The 19,955-nt window shown below is 35.9% G+C and overlaps 1 protein-coding gene across 5 annotated transcripts in view; it reads right to left on the bottom strand.

Moving 5' to 3' along the window:
* Nucleotides 1-19,955, bottom strand: part of LOC131153257 (sulfhydryl oxidase 2) — a 71,987-nt gene that overhangs the window by 30,516 nt on the left and 21,516 nt on the right. For all 5 annotated transcript variants that reach the window (XM_058105446.1, XM_058105445.1, XM_058105448.1 and 2 more), the window contains 5 exons: nt 18,335-18,516; nt 3,801-3,870; nt 3,630-3,698; nt 3,481-3,554; nt 3,240-3,396 (listed from right to left, as the gene is read on the bottom strand). In XM_058105446.1, coding sequence (XP_057961429.1) covers nt 3,240-3,396; nt 3,481-3,554; nt 3,630-3,698; nt 3,801-3,870; nt 18,335-18,516 — 552 coding nt within the window. The remainder of the gene's footprint in view (nt 1-3,239; nt 3,397-3,480; nt 3,555-3,629; nt 3,699-3,800; nt 3,871-18,334; nt 18,517-19,955) is intronic.

Here is a 19,955-nt window from a genome sequence, read left to right as displayed (position 1 = left end):
TAGCTTTGCAAAATATGATGGGGCTCTTTGAATTTCTAGAAGGACGGTAGCATCCAGGATTTTTCCAGAAAAAACATTGTTTTCCAGAAACTCCTGGCCTTGCTTCTGGTTTATGGTGATGCAGAAGATCCTTTTATAGCAGCAGGCTTAGGTAGGATTTTGAGGTTTAAGGTTTAGGGTTTGGTTTGGTCGCGTTTATGCACTTAGGGTTTAGGTCAGATCTTGCTCTGATATCATGTCGAAGTAATTGATGAATTGGAAGACCTAACCACAATGATGTCTCACCCTTTATTTATAATATATAGCAAGTACATAACAATGACCACAATAACCTCAGTAACTCATGCCTACAAACATAGCAATAACATAGGCTAAATGATCAAAATAACCAGTAACAACAAAAATAACCAGCCATAGATACAAACAAACCACTCCTAGAAAATCAATTCTCAAATCCAAAACAGTCTCAAACACCTGCAAGATGGTAAGCACATTGGAGAAATTATATACATCATCCAAAAAGAAAAAAAAAAAAATTATCATCAGCGAGCTGTAAGGTGTCTTGAGGAAAAATTAAGTGTTTTCTGAATACAGATTCAAACTTTGAATCAGCGAGGCAATTTAAAACCAGGTTAAACCACTCAATATTGAATGGTTTATGTTAGGTGGGAATTTGACCGCCACGTTTGAACATGCCTATTTAAACATTTCAACTGTTTAAGCAATGTGAGCTCCTTTTGTTATTTGAGAAGCCAAAAGATATTTCAAAATACAATAAAATATGAAAAATTCAAATTTACAAATTAAATTTATAGATCTTAGGAAACTCATTTGGCTATTTGACAACAAACAAAAATATGGAAAATACAAATATGAAAAAAAAAAAAAAAAACTCAATGAAATCAAATTTAAACATCTTAAGGAAAAAATTTCATGTCAAAAAAAAAAATTATAGACTGCATTTTAATAAGGACAGGCTTAATTCCTTCCCTTAATCTCCATAGTGTAGAGTTCACAATTGACCTCCTCCATCACACCTAATTTTGTCCTTTTGAACACAACAATTAACTCTCCCTAATTGTTTGAAGGGAAAGAAGATATTGACCTGCATCCCCGCTTGAAACACAAACAGCAATTGGATTTTGGAGTTGGGGTTCTACAAAATTTAATGAAGAAGCTAACAAATGCTAACATCCTTTCATATTGAAGTTACATATGCCACTTATACAATAGACCAAAAAAGAATCTAAAGCCAAAAATAAAATAAAAATTGCCCCCAATCTCTGTGACTTCATTGACCAGCATCACCACCCTTGTCACTGGCCAAAAGCATTCCCAAACCACAGTGGGTAGCATGTCACTACAACGTCGACGAGAAGCAAAGACATTGAAGATCCCCATTCTTGTTATCGTTGAAGATCTATGCCCTAAGCCTGCATTATTATTAGAGAGGAGCACATATGGCATGCTGCACATGGGGGCTGACAAAGCAACAGAGACGGGAGACGGAGAGAGAGAGAGAGAGAGACAGTGATCCATCAAAGGGCGTTTCAGTCACAAGGGTTGTTAAATAAGCCTCTAACCTAATAAGCAGTTGAGCAATTTCTTGTTCAATCAAAGGACAATAAGAAGTTTTAAGGGGTCGCGAAAATCAACTCCAACTCATTTATTTGTGAATCATTATGAGGATTGCCTTTTGAGACAATTTAGCACAAACAGAAACCCACAAAGCCCATCCTAAACCCTCCAAAGTACTTCTCAAGAATCTCAACCCCAATTGACAATTTTACTCACAACATCAAGTGCAAGTCTAACAACAGAAAAGGACAAAGAATCTCCTCTCCTGAAAAATGATCTTCTTGCCTGAATCTCTAGAAGTCTTAAACCAATACTTAGCTCCCTAATTTACAATAACAGAAAAAATAGACAAAGATAAACAACAGCTAACTCTCCAAAACACGAGCATTACTGAGTGTCATTAAATACTGAACCACTGTGCCAACTAGTAGCAGCTGCAATCCATTGGTCTTTAACATGTAGGGGGGTACCCGTTGCTTCAAAAGATCTCCCATTCCTTTCCCTATCATACATACCTAAAATTTAGAGGCCTCTCCAATACTTTTTGGGCACCACTTTAATGCTCTTTTAGATCATAAATGATGCATAAGGATAATTTGATATTTTTTTGACTTACTTTTACTCAGATATGTCTATGTGTTCCCGATGAATTGTACCCATATTCTATAATAGAGGAGGAAAGTCAGCACAAGAAACTGAAGACATGGAAACAAATACAACCAAAAAAAAACAGCCAAAAGAACATCTAACTCTAGAATAGGCATTTTCCCCCCTAAAACTCTGATAAGGATGTGGCACCCTATTAATCTAAAAGTTCATCTAGCTTTTGCAAAGTATGTTCAAAACATTTGAAGAACTTACCAATTTTTGGGCACTATGACATTGAGGCTTTCATTGGCATTATCACAGTTCTGTTGAATTTATTGTTTTAATTTAGAAAACCATACAAATTTCAAGGATTTTTTCAATTTTTTTATACTATTGTTTTTGTAAGAATTATGATAATGGCACCAGTGCTAACAAATATTTACTAAAAAAAATTTAATGGCAGACTTGTATTTTGGAACTGCTTCGGAGTTTGACGTCTAGCGCTTTCAGGGAAGTTTTGTTAGCCATATGCAAAGGGGCTGGCAGGCCTCGCGACACTATTTCTTTTAGTTTCTGATTTTGTTTTCCATTTCTTTAGGAGAATATCCCATTCTCCCTCTATCTGCTCTTTCTTCTGTAATAAATTTCTTTGTACATCCAAAAACATGAGTATGTGACAGAGAAGAACAAGATTTGCTAGTCCAGATTCTAGAATGGTGATAATGAAATTACAAAGTGCATCCTATCTGAAAAATCAATCAATAAAAAATGAATGAAATTGAAAATCCATGCTCTTCTGTTTTTAGATGCTGATGATGCTGACGACGTTATCCAATAATTTTTTGATAATAATAAAATTGAGCACACATATAAATGAAAAATGAAACTTAATAGATTCAGGTCACAAGTGACTATTTGGTGGAGAATCATAACTACATCAGCAAACAACAATATGAAACTACAGTCAAACAAGCATTGCTTAAAACCAGGCTGCACAAACCATGATGTCAATACTCAAAAAATAAACAAACACAGCAGGGAAAAAAAATATTTATTCAACTTCAACTACCCACCCAATATCCACGAGGAAGTTCTTTACCACAAATTTGAAAATTCCCCAGTGCACCCTTCCCATTAGCAATTATAGATTGTTGTTTATTGGCTGACAACACATCTGATGGGCACAAGTCATCAAAATTTACAAGTATTTCTGCACTTCCCTTGCGGCACCTAATAAAAATAGTCAAAATTAAAGCAACAAATGAAGCAGCACAATGTATATTAAAGAAGCAATTTGCAAGGGTTTAAGTGAACCTCCTAGAAGGATGATGAGCCACCAAGATTTGAAGAAATCTTATAAGCGAAGCCCGAGTTTCTGATCTGATCATCTGCAAAATTGATATATAATAAGTAAATGAAAGCTCAAAACATGAATACATAATTACACCAAAAGGGATGTCTACCTTGTGCTCTAATACAATGTCAAAGGCAGTGGACGTCGCCTCCTCAACATCATATACTGCTCTAGCAATCTACAAAATGCATGGATTGAGAACTCAATATCCAAACTATCAATCAAGAACTTTAATTTGTAACAACAGTGAATGGAATTTAAAGCTGTGCAGTTTGAGCACCTGACCACGATCTGATGTATTTGATGAAAGATGCTCATTCTCAAATTTCTCATCGTCCAAGCCATATGAACTAGCAAGTTAGACACAACATTAAAAGTAGAAACACCAACCCAAAAGAAATGCCACGATGTTCTATATATCATAACATATATAATCATAGTTGTTAGAATCAAGGTCTAAATTTCGATTTTGACCCAAATTTCGAAGCTCCAAAAGTACGGAAATTTCAATGGAAATTTCGATTTCGATTTGGAAAAATAATGGAAATCAGTAGTAAAGCATGGAATTATTTTATGAAGCTTTAGAAATGATTAACAAAGATAATAATGTAAGTTTTAGGACCAATATATTACAAGTAAATACATTTATGCTGTGTATGAAGTGGAGAAGTTGTAATATAATACGTGCATCAAACGTATTTGTAAGATAATGTACATTAAACATATGTAGTGAATCAGTTAGTACAAATGAAATTCGTAAATCATTTAAATATTATTTATTATACAAATAATAATAATTTAGACATGAATGGTTAAATAAAATGTTGTTGTAGGTTTCTTTTTTCATATATAATTTCAAAAGCACTTATAATAATCTTTTGTCTCGATAAATATAAATAAAATAATTTAAGAGAGAAATTTCACTTCACTCCTAAATCTCTAATTTGAATTCTGAGAACATTTCAAGATTTCGATAAATTTTGATAGGACTAATGCAAATGACTTGATGCAAATAAGGAGGCCCATAAGAAACAAAAAAACAATGTCACCCTCCCTCTTCTCTCTAAACACAGATCAAAGGATTTCCCTTCTACTTGGAAAGCCCTCTGAGAACCACCTCCTCTCATGACAAACAATATCCATGATTAGTTGGAAACCAAGGAAGAACAAAGGTTTTGAGAAGGACGAGAGGAAAGAGAGAGAGCATGTTAAAGCAAGACATCCTTTTTAGAAATAGGGGAATAATTATCTCTTAGTTTCTCCCTTATCATAAGCAAGGCATTCATTCAATTACTACAGTAATAAATAGAAATTTTGGATTCATGCTTATTTAAAACATTAAGTACATGTTTTGTACTTTTTGCATTTCTAATAAATGTTTAAATGGCACAATTGAGGCTCATCCAGAGACTTGCCTCAAGACAAGGCATGCCTAAAACACCCTAAGTGTAGTCTAAACTTTCAAACTCCCAAATGACAAACAAATAATAAAGTAGAGATTACGCATTTGCCCTTTGCATTTTTTCAGTTCAGGTTTAAGCCTACTCCATTTATGAAATCAACTTGGATTTTTTTTTTTTTTTTTGGGTAAGCTACGGCTAACAAAATTATTATCAATTTCGTATATAAAAGGTTTAAGGAATGCTCTAATCTGAGTGATTCTCTAAACATGTTGAACTTCAAATTTTCCAAAACAATTGAGAGTTGCAGGTTGGACCATAAGCCCCAAGAGTACTTCGCTACACCTTTTTGTACTTAACCAGTTCTGGCATGGATATCTATCAACTTGTTCTCACACTCCACAGCGGAATGTAGTTGCCAAAAGAAAAAAATAGGCACCTCATGGAAGTTGCCCATTGTTTAATGTTCCACATAAAGCAATTCTTCAAGTGTGTTGTCTTATCAACACGACGCCAGCTTCAGTTCTTGATAGGAAGTCTCTTATTCCGTTATCTTTCCTCATGAACCTCTCTTTTCATTCCCTACCCGAATATTTGGGTGAACCAAATGTCTTACCCAACTACCTAAAAGAGCCTTGGCCCTGAAATGGTTCCAAGCATATTTTAGAGTAAAACTACAAAAGAATCAACTCCCCAGAAAAATCTTCTGGACTTACAGTGCAAGAAATCTTGAAGCACTGGAGGAGAAGAATTTGGCCACTCCCAAGTATCTTTAGCTAAAACACCACAACAGCTATCTTGGCTTCTTCAGGCAGATCAAAATCATGAACAACTTGGGGGCAATAGTTCTGAAACAAGGAACCAATAGGAGCCCAACTGTCAAAACACATTTTTTAGATAACATATAAATCCATTACCAGCTAAACAAAAGTGCAGTAGGAGGAAAAGACATCCTCCAGGAAACAGCTAATTACAATAATACTGCCCTCCAATTCCTCTGAAGATCAGACAGCAATATCACCCCAATGATTCCAAAAGAATGTGACCAAATAGAAGCAAAAAAGAATAACTCTGTCCCACGGCAGAGAAGAAGAAATAAACTAACCTTTGAACATCCTCACGTCCTCTCAAGCCACAGCATCCAAAATATTGCATGCACTGCACAAAACCATAAAGTCCTCCCTCTACTACTCTTCCCAAGATCCCAACAGGTAAGAACTCATACACATTTGGCAGAGCCACCAACACTTCACCAAAACAGGATATAAGAGCATTTCAAATCTTTCTCGCTGCCCAGCAGTGAAGAAAGAAGTGTGGATTAGTCCCATTGGACTTGTGGCAAAAGATATATTTATCTGGCTGAGAGCCTTGTTGGGCCTTCATACCTGTGAAAAGTCATTTGTACTAATCCATTAATAGATAGGGTCCAAATGAATGTCTGGACCTCAAAAGGAACCTTAGGATTTTAAGAAAAACAAAAAACAGGCAGCCCAGTGCTCAAAACTCCCACGTATGCAGGGTCCGGGGAAGGGGCGGCCCACAATGGGTCTATAGTACGCAGCCTTACCTTGCATTTTTGCAAGAGGCAGTTTCCACACATCGAACCTATGACCTCTAGGTCACACGGCGACAACCTTACCGTTGCGTTGCGCCTGAGCTTAAAAGACATAATATAAAGGAAAAGGACTAGGGGTTTTAGGTCTCAAAAATGAGAAAAGAAATATTTAGGAGAAAAGAACCAAAGAATCAACTAACCAGACCCTAGCATCTCCCCTATTTTGAGGAACAAAAGAATCCAACACACTTGGAAAATAAGTGAGCTCATCAACCTCTCTTTCATTAAGACTTCTAAAGAAGTGGAAGTCTCAAAAAGAGAGGCCCCCCTCCGAAAAGGAAAAAATCTATAATTGGTGCACTACAAACAATGGATAATCTAAAAATATGAGGCACCAAAAGCTCCAGTGGAGTCTCTCCACTGAATGTCTTTCCAAAACCAAATTCCATTGTCATTACCCACTTTGAAGCAAGGAAAAGGAAAGAATAAACAAGCAACTTGGCAACAAACTTCCAATGACTTGCATAAGAAGCATCATATTTCCTATAGTAACCACCCATTCCAATTAAATCCATATTTATCTCTAATAGCTTGACGCCATAGGGAATTAGCCCCATAAATATTTTCCTACTTAAGAGGTGTTTTTATGTACCACATTTCCACGCCCCAAAACAGCTCCCCCCCCCCTCCCCCCCCGCCCCAAGACTTAGGTCTCCTAACCTACTAACCACATTCCCACCAACAAGATGATCTCTCTTGTTCTCACCACTCACCACAACCAGACCACATGTCTCATCGTCCTCTTCTAAACCCACACCAGACTAGAAGAATTCTAAAAGCTGATAAAAAATTAATGGGAGTGTTAGAAAGGGGAGCACTAATGGGAGTAGTATGACCCCCTAGGGATAAGTAAGCTTGCCTCCACCCTCCAAACCTCTTTCCCACTCTCTTAACCACAATCCCGAAAACAGCAGACATAAGGTTGCCTCCTAAAGGAAGACCTAGGTACAATAAAGGCCAAGTCAAAGAAGCAAAACCTGCCATAGCATAAAATCCCTCTATATTGCTAAGATCTAGATAATGCCAACCACGCCACTCTTCGACATGTTGATCTTCATCCACAAAATCTTCTCAAAGTTTCTTAACAAAATGAGTACATTTCTAATTTTCCCAACACTATCCTCCCAAGGGAAATAAAATACGGTATCTTCAACTAAAGATGAGACAACTCAGCCTCCTCTCTCCTAACCAACAATCCTATAATCATCCCTGAAACCTAAGCATGTGAAATCAACCCACTTAAACCATCAATCAGCAGAGTGAACTTAACCCCAAAGCCTTAAACAACTCCCTAGGATGTCCATTAACAATCATTAACATGTTTGTATAACTCTTTTATCCACTTCCTCTACTCTGACCCAAAACCCTTCTTAGCCCCCGTTTGGCAACACTTATTGCATAAGTACTTCTAGAGTATTCCATGATCACACAACATGCCTGACGCACTCCTCCATTTTACCCAACCTGCTTTATTTCTATGTATTTCAATTTCCCCTTGCACTGGTATAATAGATCCAAGATACCAAATTAAGTGTTATTAATTTCCTAATTATCATGTTTAGTCTTCTCTCGACTACTAATCCTTGCATTACTAAAATTACATTTCATATATTTTGTCTCATTCCTACTTATCCTAAAATCTTTAGACTCTAAAGCAGTTCTCCAAAGTTCTAATTTAGATTCCACTTCACTTCAATTTTCATCAATCAAGACAATATCATCTACAAACAACATAAACCAAGGGATCTAGTTTTGGATATATTCTCTTAGTGAGTTCATCAATTGCTAAAGTGAAAAAGATAAGGACTCAAAGTAGAACCTTGATGTACACCAATTGTGCTTGGAAATTCTTTAAGTTCCCCTCCTATAGTCATAATGCTAGTCATTACTCAATCATACATATCCTTAATGACCTCAGTATATTTACTGCATACCCCCTTTTTTCTAAGGCCCACCAAAGAACTTCTTGAGTATTCTATCATATGCTTTCTCAAGATCAATAAAAACCATATGCAAGTCCCCCTTCTTTTCTCTAAAATTTTCCATTAATCTTCTTCAAAGATAAATAGCTTTTGTTGTTGATCTCCCAGGCATAAAACCAACTTGATTCTTTAAAACCCTCATTTTTGGTCTTATTCTTTGTTCAATTACCCTTTGACAAAGTTTCATTGAATGACTTATAATCTTATTCTGTGATAATTATTACAGTTTTGAATATTGCCTTTGCTTTTGTATAAAGGTATTAACGTGTTTTCGCTCCATTCCTCCGGCATTTTCTTGGTACTTAGAATAAGTTGAATAGATTAATTAACCATATACTTCCTTTATCCCCTAAATATTTCCAAACTTCAATTGGTATGTTATTTGGTCCTACTGATTTCCCCCTTTTCATCTTTTTCAAAGCCATCTTAACTTCAATGAGAACAAGTTCATATATTGCTTAAAAAATCTCTCATGAAGAGGATCTGCTATTTCAGTAAAACTTTTTTCAAAAAATAAAATAAAATAAACAAAAAAAATATCTATAATGCTAGTATGTACTAGTTAAACAAGATTTAAAAAAATCTTTGTTAATTAAAATAACAATCACAGATTACTTTATTTAGTTTAATAGAAAATATTATGTTAATCAACACAACATTAATTTAGGAAATATTAAAAATGTTAATTAAAAAGATTAACCATAAAAATCCTTGATTTTTCACTGTAATTGATCTATGCCCTACCTTCAAAAGCAACTCCATCTTATTACAAAGATGAGTCCTTCTACCTAATCCTCCATACCCAACAGTCCACACTCCACCAACCTACCCATCGCCTCAATCTCTAAAAAAGAAAAAATCTTTGTTTTTTGTTCCTTGTTATCCCCAAACACCTCTCTATCATGATGTTTTCAACTTATTTTTCCCAAACATCAATCTTTTCATCTCTTTAAAGCCCTCCAGCCCCTGAGCATGATAAATATGTGTTGACTTTTTGAATCCTATCTCGTTTTTGATAATGATAAATACAAGGTATTTAATGTTTTCCGAATTCGTGTACAAGTTGAGTCTTGCATGAATTGGCAATATCATATGGTGTATATGGAGACTCGAAAAAAATGAAGACCGAATTGTTTATTGTTTGTAATTTATATTTCATTCATTTGGGTCTGTAATATTTAATATGTCATGGTCTGTAATAATTAGTGCATATCATATATGTAGGATCTGTGAGCTCAGTAAGGACCATAGGACTGAATTGCACAAAGTTGGTGTGTTCAGTCGACCGAACCCCAACACACAGAGCACTTCAGTCGACTGAACCTCTCCAGGATCAAAAAGTTGACCATTTGGTCTACCACTTCTAAAATGAACCGCAACGCCCTGGTCGACCGAATTGGCACGTGGGGAAATCCCAACGCCCTGGTCGACCGAACTTGAAGTAGAAAAATGGGCCGGTCGACCGAGCATCCAAATTCGGTCAACCAAACTTAGCCTGGTTGACTAAACCTCAGAAGTTCAAAAATCGCCTCATGTCTGGTCGATCATCTCCTTAGTTCAAAAACACCTTGGGCGACCGAACTAAGTAACCCGGTCAACCAAATCTTAAAAATGATCGACCAAGCCTCTCGGGTTGCTCAAATTTTACCAAGATTAAACTGGGTTATTTTTAATTAAACTTAATTCATCTTTTTCCAAAATACCCAACGTGTCCCCAACGGCTATAATTTTTCTCATCTCTATATATAGGTCCTCATTTGTAAAAATTAAGACAAGATTGGGGATTTAATTAGCAAATATTTTCTCTGAATTTTTTGAGAGCCCTTTTTCATACTCCAAGCCAAAAATACTCCTCCTTTACTTATTCCTTTGCAAAATCTTGTTGAGTACGATTATCTTGAGAGTACCTACAATCCCTTAGACAAGCAATACTCTCTTTGTTTTGATTGAGTGTTGATTTTCTTGTGAAAGTAAGCTATAAATTTTCCCCATTGATTTTTAATCAATAAATTCATTTGTGGGGAAAATTTTGAGAGCTTGTGAGTCTTTGCACTAGTATTGCAAGACTCTTGAGCTTGTATTGTGTTCTTGTAGAAAACATTTTTGCAAGCTTGGATTGCTAATATCTCTTGTGCTTATATTTTGAGAATATCATTTTGAGATATTTAATCACATTATTCAAAAACTTTGAAACCCTATCTTTGGTTGATATATATTGGTATATTGTTTCAAAGGTAGATTGACAATACACTCTTGCACTTGATTGCTTAGTGACATTACATTGAGTAGCATTGCACATATTTGCACTGAGCTTATAGTTTCTATCTTGTTGATGTGCATTGATTATACTGTGCTGTATCGGTACAAATCTGCCTGTTTTTAGAAGCATTAAAATTGTTCGCAAATTTAAATTGTATGTTGTATTCCAGGCGTGGCCTGAGGGGGTTTGATCTAGCTCATAAGGATTGGTTGTTAGGGCCTTCTCCACTCCGTAAGGAGAGTGTGTAAACGTTGAGGTCAGCCCTGAGAATTTGACTTGGTTATAATCGGTGTCGCTCCACCCGTCAAGTGAGCCGTAGTAGAATCCTAAGGCTTATGAGCTAGAGGCGGGGACGTAGGCAATATTGGCTGAACCCCGATAACATATCGTGTGTGCAATTTATATTTCCGCAATGTATTTACTGCACGTGTATGTTACTTTTAATATCTGTGAATGCTGCACATGACTTAATTTCCGCACTTAACATTTATCTGCGCATTTGGGATTGCATAGAAAACTCTAGGTTGGGAAATACTGGATGTGGATCTGAAATCAACTTAGGAAGTTTTAAATACCCAATTCACCCCCCCCCCCCTTTTTTTTTTCTTGGAAATACACCAATTCCAACAATATGTCCACCAAACCTTGACACTATCCCTAAAAGAAGGGTGCATCAACCACAAAATTTCAAATCTAAACTGTACCGAAAAGGATTAGGAGAACAAGAGCACTGGACAATGATCTAGGTCTAATTAGAACCTCTTGCACAACATTTGAACAGAAAAAATAAAATAAAATAAAATAAAAAAGGTTCCAAACAAACAGAAATCTATCAATCCTAGAAGAGGTATATGTCACCTGAAGCCACCCAAGTAAAACTACCATTGCTCGGAAGTCAGAAGGAACATTCCCAAGGCCACAGTCCCGAATGAAAAAATCAAACTTCCTAAGGCTACTGATCATTCTCAAAAACATAAATGCAACCTTCCATTGACAAAATAGTGTTTAATACAAGAAAAGAGTTCATGCTTAGCTTTAAAGATTTTCCTACATGTCCATGTGCAGGCTTGAGATACTATAACCCTAAAGCTCTTGCTTTCAGCTTGTAGGAGTGAATCCAAGTCAACCATAAAAAGTCTCTTGAAGCAAAGAGATTCCATTCCATCCTAAATTAGAAGTGTTATTCCATTCTTCCACCAATTTGAAGTCCAAACCTTCTTCAACAAAAGGTTTGCATACATCAAACCAGTTAATCTAACAGCCAGCAGTATTCCAGTAATTTCCCTTTCATAAAAAAGCTTTAAACCTTTGCAAAAAGTTCCAACCTTTTAACCACTCTTGAGGAAGAGTTTATGCAAGACATCAGAAAATTTGGGTGCTGTAGAAAAACAGATTTTAAGAGCTGAAGCCTGCCAACATATGATAAATAACTATGAACCAACAGGTTAATTTAACCTAAAATTTTCTCAAGTGATGTTCACAATAATCAGCAGAGATCCTTTTCCCGATAAGAGGAAGACCTAGATATCCCACGGTTAAAATGAGCTTCCAATACTTCATGCACTTGAATAATCTCACTCTTGCTGGTAGGAATGTAGGATTAATGCCCGCACAGAAGATTTTGACTTTGATGGATTAGCCTCAAGTCCAGTAATTTTATAGAGTTTCTCAAGCATATTTTCTATGCGGAGAGCATCCATGAGAAAAGATAATAAGGTCAGCTACAAAACTCTTGTGTGTGACCTTTGATTTTCTACATCTATTGTGGGAAAATATGGTTAATAATTTGTATTATATGATGTTTATTTTATATTTATAGTGTAGTTGTGAATAATGCTGCAATTAGGCAGCATGCTGGCAATGAAAATATGCCTGAAAATATGGCACCAACTATGTAAACTTCTTCTATATAATGATAGCAAACCCTATGGGAGGGTAAGACATTAAGACCAAAAAATGTAGACCCTAAAATTTAACATGGTATTAGAGCCTTCATTGCTAAAATTCAACATGGTATCAGAGCCTTCTGCTGCTTCTTTGCTGTTTCACTCTGGTTTTTAGTTCAAAAACAGAGTATTTTTTGCATCTTTCTGCTCAGCCTTCATTGCTGAAAATTCTTAGAAGCAGTTTCAGTTCTTTTCTTTCGGCAGTCATAACCCCCAAAACCTTGGCTTCACTGCCTTAACAATGTTCAGCCTTCATTGCTGAAATTTATTTCTTACCAGCCTTCATTGCTGGTGGTTTCGAATGATCGACCTTATCTGCCATGAGATCATTGTTCGTGTTCAGCCTGCATTGCTGAAATTTATTTCTTACCAGCCTTCATTGCAGGTGGTTGCCAGCCTTCATTGCTGATGGTTTCAAGTTATCAGCCTTAATTGCCATGAGATCATTGTTCATGATCAGCCTTCATTGCTGAATTTCTTAGAGCACTTCTCACCAGCCTTCATTGCTGGTGGTTGACCAGCCTTCATTGCTGGTAGTCTTGAGTGATCAGCCTTAATTGCCATGAGATCTTTGTTCGTGCTCAGCCTTCATTGCTGAATTTCTTAGAGCATTTCTCCACCAGCCTTCATTGCTGGTGGTTGAACAGCCTTCATTACTGGTAGTTTCAAGTAATCGGCCTTAATCTCCAAGAGATCATTGTTCGTGAAAGATGTAGGAGGTTGCAGAGACAGCCACTACAACACAAACGGAGGAGATTGTTCGATCCCAACAAAATGCAAAATATCCAGGCAGGGGATAAGTAGTTTCAGAGTATTGTATCCAAGCTGGGAATGGAAAATACCCATTCGCCAGCTTGAGGGGGAGTGTGGGAAAATATGGTTAACAATTTGTATCATATGATGTTTATTTTATATTTATAGTGTAGCTGTAAATAATGCTGCAATTAGGCAGCATGCTGGCACTGAACATATGCCTGAAATTCTGGCAGCATGTTCCAGAATTTCTGCCAGCATTTAGGTGCTGAAAATATGCCTAAAAATATGGCACCATGTAAACTTCTTCTATATAATGATAGCAAACCCTATGGAAGACATTAAGACCAAAAAATGTAAACCCTAAAATTTAACATGGTATCAGAGCCTTCATAAAATAAACATCATATAATACAAATTATTAACCATATTCTCCCACATCTATGATGAAACTTAAAATAACCATGCTGTGAAGCTTTTTGAAGATTAGTCAAAATCTCGACAACCATAACAAAGAGATAGAGGGAAATGGGATCCCTTTGCCTTGAACCCTTATATTCCGTATTAGCACCATTTAGTGAGACAGTCCAATAAAGTGTGGCAACATAATCCTTCACCGAGTCAGCAAAATTAGAAGGCGCTGCTCCTCGCGAAGTAATTCTCCAAAACAAACATCCAAGGATGGTGAAGGATCTCGGTTCATTAAATTTGAATGAGTAGCCTAAAATACAGGGTGCAATTTCATCAGAAACTGATCTCTCTTGCTCTGCTCATGAACAGCTTGAACAGCAGAGATAGATGCAGCAGGTACCTTCGCGTAAACCACATCAGAAAAATCTCCCCATAAATTCTGAAAACCAGAAAAATACTCCTGAATGGAAAGATTGCCTCGAGTGTAACTAGATCTCATATTCCAACTGAAATCGGTGTGAGGTATTATCCTCATGATAAACCATCACCAAGTACTCCCACTTAGTCTTCGCAGTCTTATAGGCCCTTAAATTGAGCACAATAAGAGGATCAACCGACCCTAAAATCCAAGACATCACACGTGCATCTTTGACCATTCACTTGGCCAACTCCTTAGGCTCCGTAGGAGCTGGATCACTACCATCAATCTGGCCCCACAATTCTTTCCCTGTAACAAATAAACGAAGCTAGAATTCCCAGGCAGAGAAATTTTTTCCAGTAAAACGCACCCCAAAGGAATCACTGGAAGACATGATGAAACCCCCAAAGGAATCACTAGAATACATGATGAAACCCAACAAAAAAATAAATCACAAAAAATAAAACCTGATTCACGTGTCAACAGCCTTCAGTGGGACCTCCAGAAACTTGAATCAGCAAAGATTTGCACCAGAAACTCTCCACAGATCAACACCACCAAAGATTTGTGACGAAACAGAACTGCAACCACCAAAAAGGATAACCAAACACCACAGATCGACAACCACCAAAGATTCTAAAGCAAACAGAATCAATTGCCCAGTCCCAACTCAACAGAAACTGCCGAATAGCAGTTTAACGCCCATCGGAAACCCAACAAAAACTGCCGACGACCCAGAAATTGCCACTACCCACAGAATAGAACCAAAAAATATATATATAATTAGAACAACCCTAATTGAGATAATGCTCTGATACCATGTCAATTGGATTGAATGCCTCTCTCTGTGAGGGTTCTCGTATTATATAGCAAATAGAAACGTCAGTTACAAGGCTAAAAATCAGCAATTACAGCCAACTAAGAGACTAATTAAGGCAATTACAATCAGCCTATTAATTACAGAATATCAACTACAATCAGCTACTAATCACAAAATATCCACAGCAATAATATAAAATCATGCATCTGACTGACACTATTTAGTTGCAAAAAAAAAAAATTCATTTTCTGTTTTAGTTCTGCAAAGAACTACAAAAAAGTTAGTTAATTTTTCAGTTTACAACATTTGCATAAAATAAACGAACAATAAAAAGTTTTAGCACTTTTTTCTTGTGCAAATAGTTTTTTTTTTCCATTTTTAACTATTTAAATAATTAAAAAAATGTGACTTCATTTTTTCCAATTTCTAAACTTATATAGAGAAGTTGGAAAACACCTTTTATTATTTTCTAGCTTTATGACTTCTTACTTGGCGCATAGGAGCATGGAATTTGGATCATGACTATTATTTATGTGGATTATGTATTGAGTTTCTTCCAAATTCACACAAATCCAAATCCAAACTCCAAAACCCATGACCCTTAATATTATCTTATATAAATTTTGAAAAATTGAAGAAAAATTATCTTTTTTGTAATTATTTTAAATCTAGAAATAGAAAAATAAAAAATTGTTTCTTTATTTTCTACCTTTTAAATTCAAATTTTGGAGAACTGAAAATAACCTAAAATTTTACAATTCCTTGAAAAATTTAAAAATAAAAAATGGAAAATGTTTTCCACAAGTAAACAAGCCTTTAATTTTGATCACCCAACCATGATCACCGAATTCTAGACCTTTGCTCAAAAAAAAGATTCCTCAACATTAACAAGTTCCACATAATTCTGAAGTTTTTCTCCTTCTACAAATGTAATTTATCTATATATTTTTTATAAATAAAATAAAATTCTTAAAAGGCCTATGCCTTGATGCCTTAAAGCTTACCTCATTATGGTTAAAATGTCTCGGCTATTAAAACCTTGCCTCCAATTCAAGACAAATTTCAAAAAGAAAAAGAAAATTGTACAAAAAACCCACGAGCCAACAACATCCACCATCCCATCATGCAGAAACCTCAATTCATTTCCTTTACCTCTTAAATTTTTTTTTTCATTGATCCCTTCTTATTAGTTTTCATTGACATGAAATTCTTTTTTTTTGTTTGTTTTTACTTAGTTTTCTTTACCAGTTTTTCAATCCCAAACAATTTTTTTTTACTTCTTTCCCCTCACTCTTTGTTGGAATTTCCATTTCTTTAAGAGTCTTAACAGAAGATAGGTTGGCAAGCTTACCATTATGTTGAGAGTCTTGGATTTTTTTGTTTCCCAAAGAAGGTGTGATTCAAGGGTTTGGCTAGAGTATACATTTAGTTCTTTTACTTCAAAGTCATTTTTCCTTCATTTTTTGAAACCTTCATACTCTTGCCCCCTTTTTCCTTTGAACAATGTCAGTTGGAACGCTAAGGTTCCTTTTTAAGATCTATACAATTCTTAATTGGGTTGACATGATAACCTGTTATCAGTAAGGATACCCTAAAAGACAAACAGCCAATAAATTTGTATGACATTCCTATAGTCTAGTGAAACCAATGTTCATCTCTTTCTACATGGTCAAGTGGCCAGACAGTTTTTAGTTGTCCTTTTCTCGGTATTTGGTGAAGCATGTGTAGCACCACAAAATGTTGATGACTTCATGCTTGTATGATTTTGGTATTTTGGGAGAGGCAAAAGGAATGGTACTGTGGCCTCATGTGGTGCATGCTATTCTTTGGACTTTGTGGGTTGACAGAAGCGTGAGTATGTTTATGCCAAAGCAACATCTTCCCATTTGTTACATAACATAGTAGCTTTCCACTCTTCCTTTTAAGCACACTGCGAGTTTTTTGGGGGATTTCATCATCTGATCTCCTTAAGGATTGGCCACACTTGTGTGATAGCTTTTAGCAAATCCTTGGAGGATTCCATTATCTCCGCCATTTGTAATTCTCTCTTTCTCACTAATGAATTTCTCCTCTTTAAAAAAATAAATAAATAAATAAACTAAACTAAACAAAACATTTTATCGCTAGAGAATGTGTGACCATAGTAACACACACAAGCAACACATTAGCACTCACTAAATTAGCAAGTGCATTTAAAAATCTCATTGCATCACTCGAAAAGAATTAATTTTGATAATTTTTGTGTTTTCTTTCAATGCCCCTAGAACAATAGATCAATTCTTTTTTTTTTTAATCGCTTATTAGAACATGTTAAACATCTACTTAAAGCTATTACATTGTGGGCCAAGAATTTATATCAAGCCTTAAAAGTTGCCTGCTTGCACAGCCCAATTGCATGTGGAGAGATTAACAAACAACAAATAACACCCATTGTGAAGAAGAAAATTTTAAACAAACAAACAATAAATGCAAGCAACAAGAATAAAACCCAAGACCACCTGGCTCTCAGAGCTGCCACAGCTCTAATAGCTTAAGTCACCACTTCATTTAAAAGCTTAAACTGTTAGGGGGAGATATCCAACCAGAAAATAAACCCATTACCATTCCCACTCTTAATCGATAGGGTATTCACCAACACCTCCCCACTCACGTCCAGGTCAAAATGGAAGCAGAACTAGGGCCCCAGTATGTGGAGACAATAAACCTGTCCTGTTACCACGTTAAGCAACCACTTGACCTAAAGGCTTAATCTATTAGTTGCGAGCCAACTATGTACATCAAGTCTAATCATAAAAGTCGTAAATCTTAAATATTCTTTTGCCAATAACAAATTTTTATTAATGAAAAAGGTGTGGCACCACATGACCCATGTAGAAAAGCTGTTGGAGAGCAAGTTCAATTCAGATAAGGTAAACATACATACTATACATTACTGTTTGACATTTAGTATAATTCTGTTTTACTTTATTATGTGCCTAAATTGATTTTAATGACTGCTACATTGTGATTGCTGCCGCACAGGAACTAGTTGTTCAATGCCTTAAAGATAAAGCACTAGCCAATTCCTGATGATAATTAAATCCCTCACAATTGTAGGAAGGATTTATAACTCTGAAAATTGAAAAACAAGTATGCATGCTCAAAATTTAAAACCAAAAAAAAAAAAACACACAAAAAAATGTTGTAAACCAAAAGGCAATATTTAATACCTGCCCAATTGCTTATTGATCCAATTAAGCAAGCGATCGGCTGTCCGTCCATCATCAATCATACGTATTTTGTTCTTGTCTTGATTAGCTTCCCAACTTCCAGAAGCAAAATTAACAGGAGGGCCCCAAAGAAGCATAGGATAATGACCCACAGAAAACTTATCGCAAAGTTTAGTATTTATCTGTGCTGCCAAAGAAGTCAAAAGAAAAGGTTTAGTCACCAAGCCATAATTTTAAATATAAAAAAGCTAGTGTGATATCAAAACAAAAGAAACAGAAAAGTATTAATAATTTAAACCGTGAAGGAGATACAAAAACAGAAGAAGGCAATGAAGAAAAGTTCTCACTAAAGCCCACCAGAAACAAACTCCAGCATTCATCTTGCAGGCATAAAGCAATTAAAAGTAAATTTGTCTTGCACATGAATGGCATGGGCCTTAAATGTTCTTCAAATAGTCCATGGAGATTCATCTCGCAAAACTTGCTTTTTTATTCCTTTGACTAAGTATGAAGTGGGAAATGGTTCTCGCACACGTTTTTGGGAGAATGATTTGGGCAGGGGGTTGAGCATTGCTAAATACTTCTCACATCTGTCGTTTTCTTCAATATATAATACAAGTAATCCTTCTTTTTTGACAAATGATGGTGCTAGAGTTTCTTGAGATTTCTATTTTAGAAGAGGATTAAATGATAGGGAGCCAGAGGTGCTGGCATCTTTGCTTTGTGTGTTAAGAGGGCTGTCAGGTCTCTAATAGGAGGGATGCTAAGGATTGGGTTTTGGACTCTTCAGATTATTTTTCTTGTAAGCCGTTTTTGGTCATCTTATCAAGTCAAATGTGTTTTTCTTTATCATCGCATTTGGAAGTCAAAAAGTCCCTTCCAAGATCAAAGCTTTCATTGGTTGGTGGCCCTTAATAGGGTTAACACCAACAATCTACTGAAGAGTAGGAGGCCCTTCAAGGCATTTTCCCCATATGCGTGTTTCTTGTGTTTTAACAGTTGAGAGCCCGTATCTCATCTAAATTGTCCATTTCCCTGGGGCATGTGGAATAGATTGTTTGGCTTATTTGGAGCCCAAAGACAGTGGATGAGATTTTTAGGTACTTCTTTCATTGGGTTTGGGAAGAGGAATGATGCTGTAACGTTGATGAAGTATGCACTCTTTGCAGCTATATGAGGGAATCTGGTCACAGCAAAATGTGCAGATTTTTAATAGAAAAAAACTGTCCTAGAATTTGCTTTGGGATAGGATTCAGTACTTGGCATCTCTTTGCGCTTCTAGTGCAGGCCTTTTTAAAAGGAATATCTCGAGGATTTCTGGCGGGACTCAAAGGCTTTATTGTTCCGATTGTACCTTTTCATCTCATTCTGAGGATTTCTTATCCTCCTGTTGTATATCTTTCTTCTTTAATTAATGATTTTTTTCTATAAATTAAATTAAATTAAAAACGTAGGAGTAAATATTGAAAGTCTCAAACTAATCCATCAATTTGGTTTCCAAAATTTGATTTCTTGATAGGCATTTGGAATGAATTCGAATTTAAGGCTAAAAACAGGAGGTTCTGCTGCTTTTTAATCAACCTCTCCCCACCTCCAAGCCAACAAAATAAATAAATAAATA

Source organism: Malania oleifera, chromosome 4 (assembly GCF_029873635.1).
Source record: "Malania oleifera isolate guangnan ecotype guangnan chromosome 4, ASM2987363v1, whole genome shotgun sequence".
Taxonomy (NCBI): Eukaryota; Viridiplantae; Streptophyta; class Magnoliopsida; order Santalales; family Ximeniaceae; genus Malania; species Malania oleifera.
Note: the sequence above shows the minus strand (reverse complement) of the source record. Positions and strands in the feature narration are given on the sequence as shown.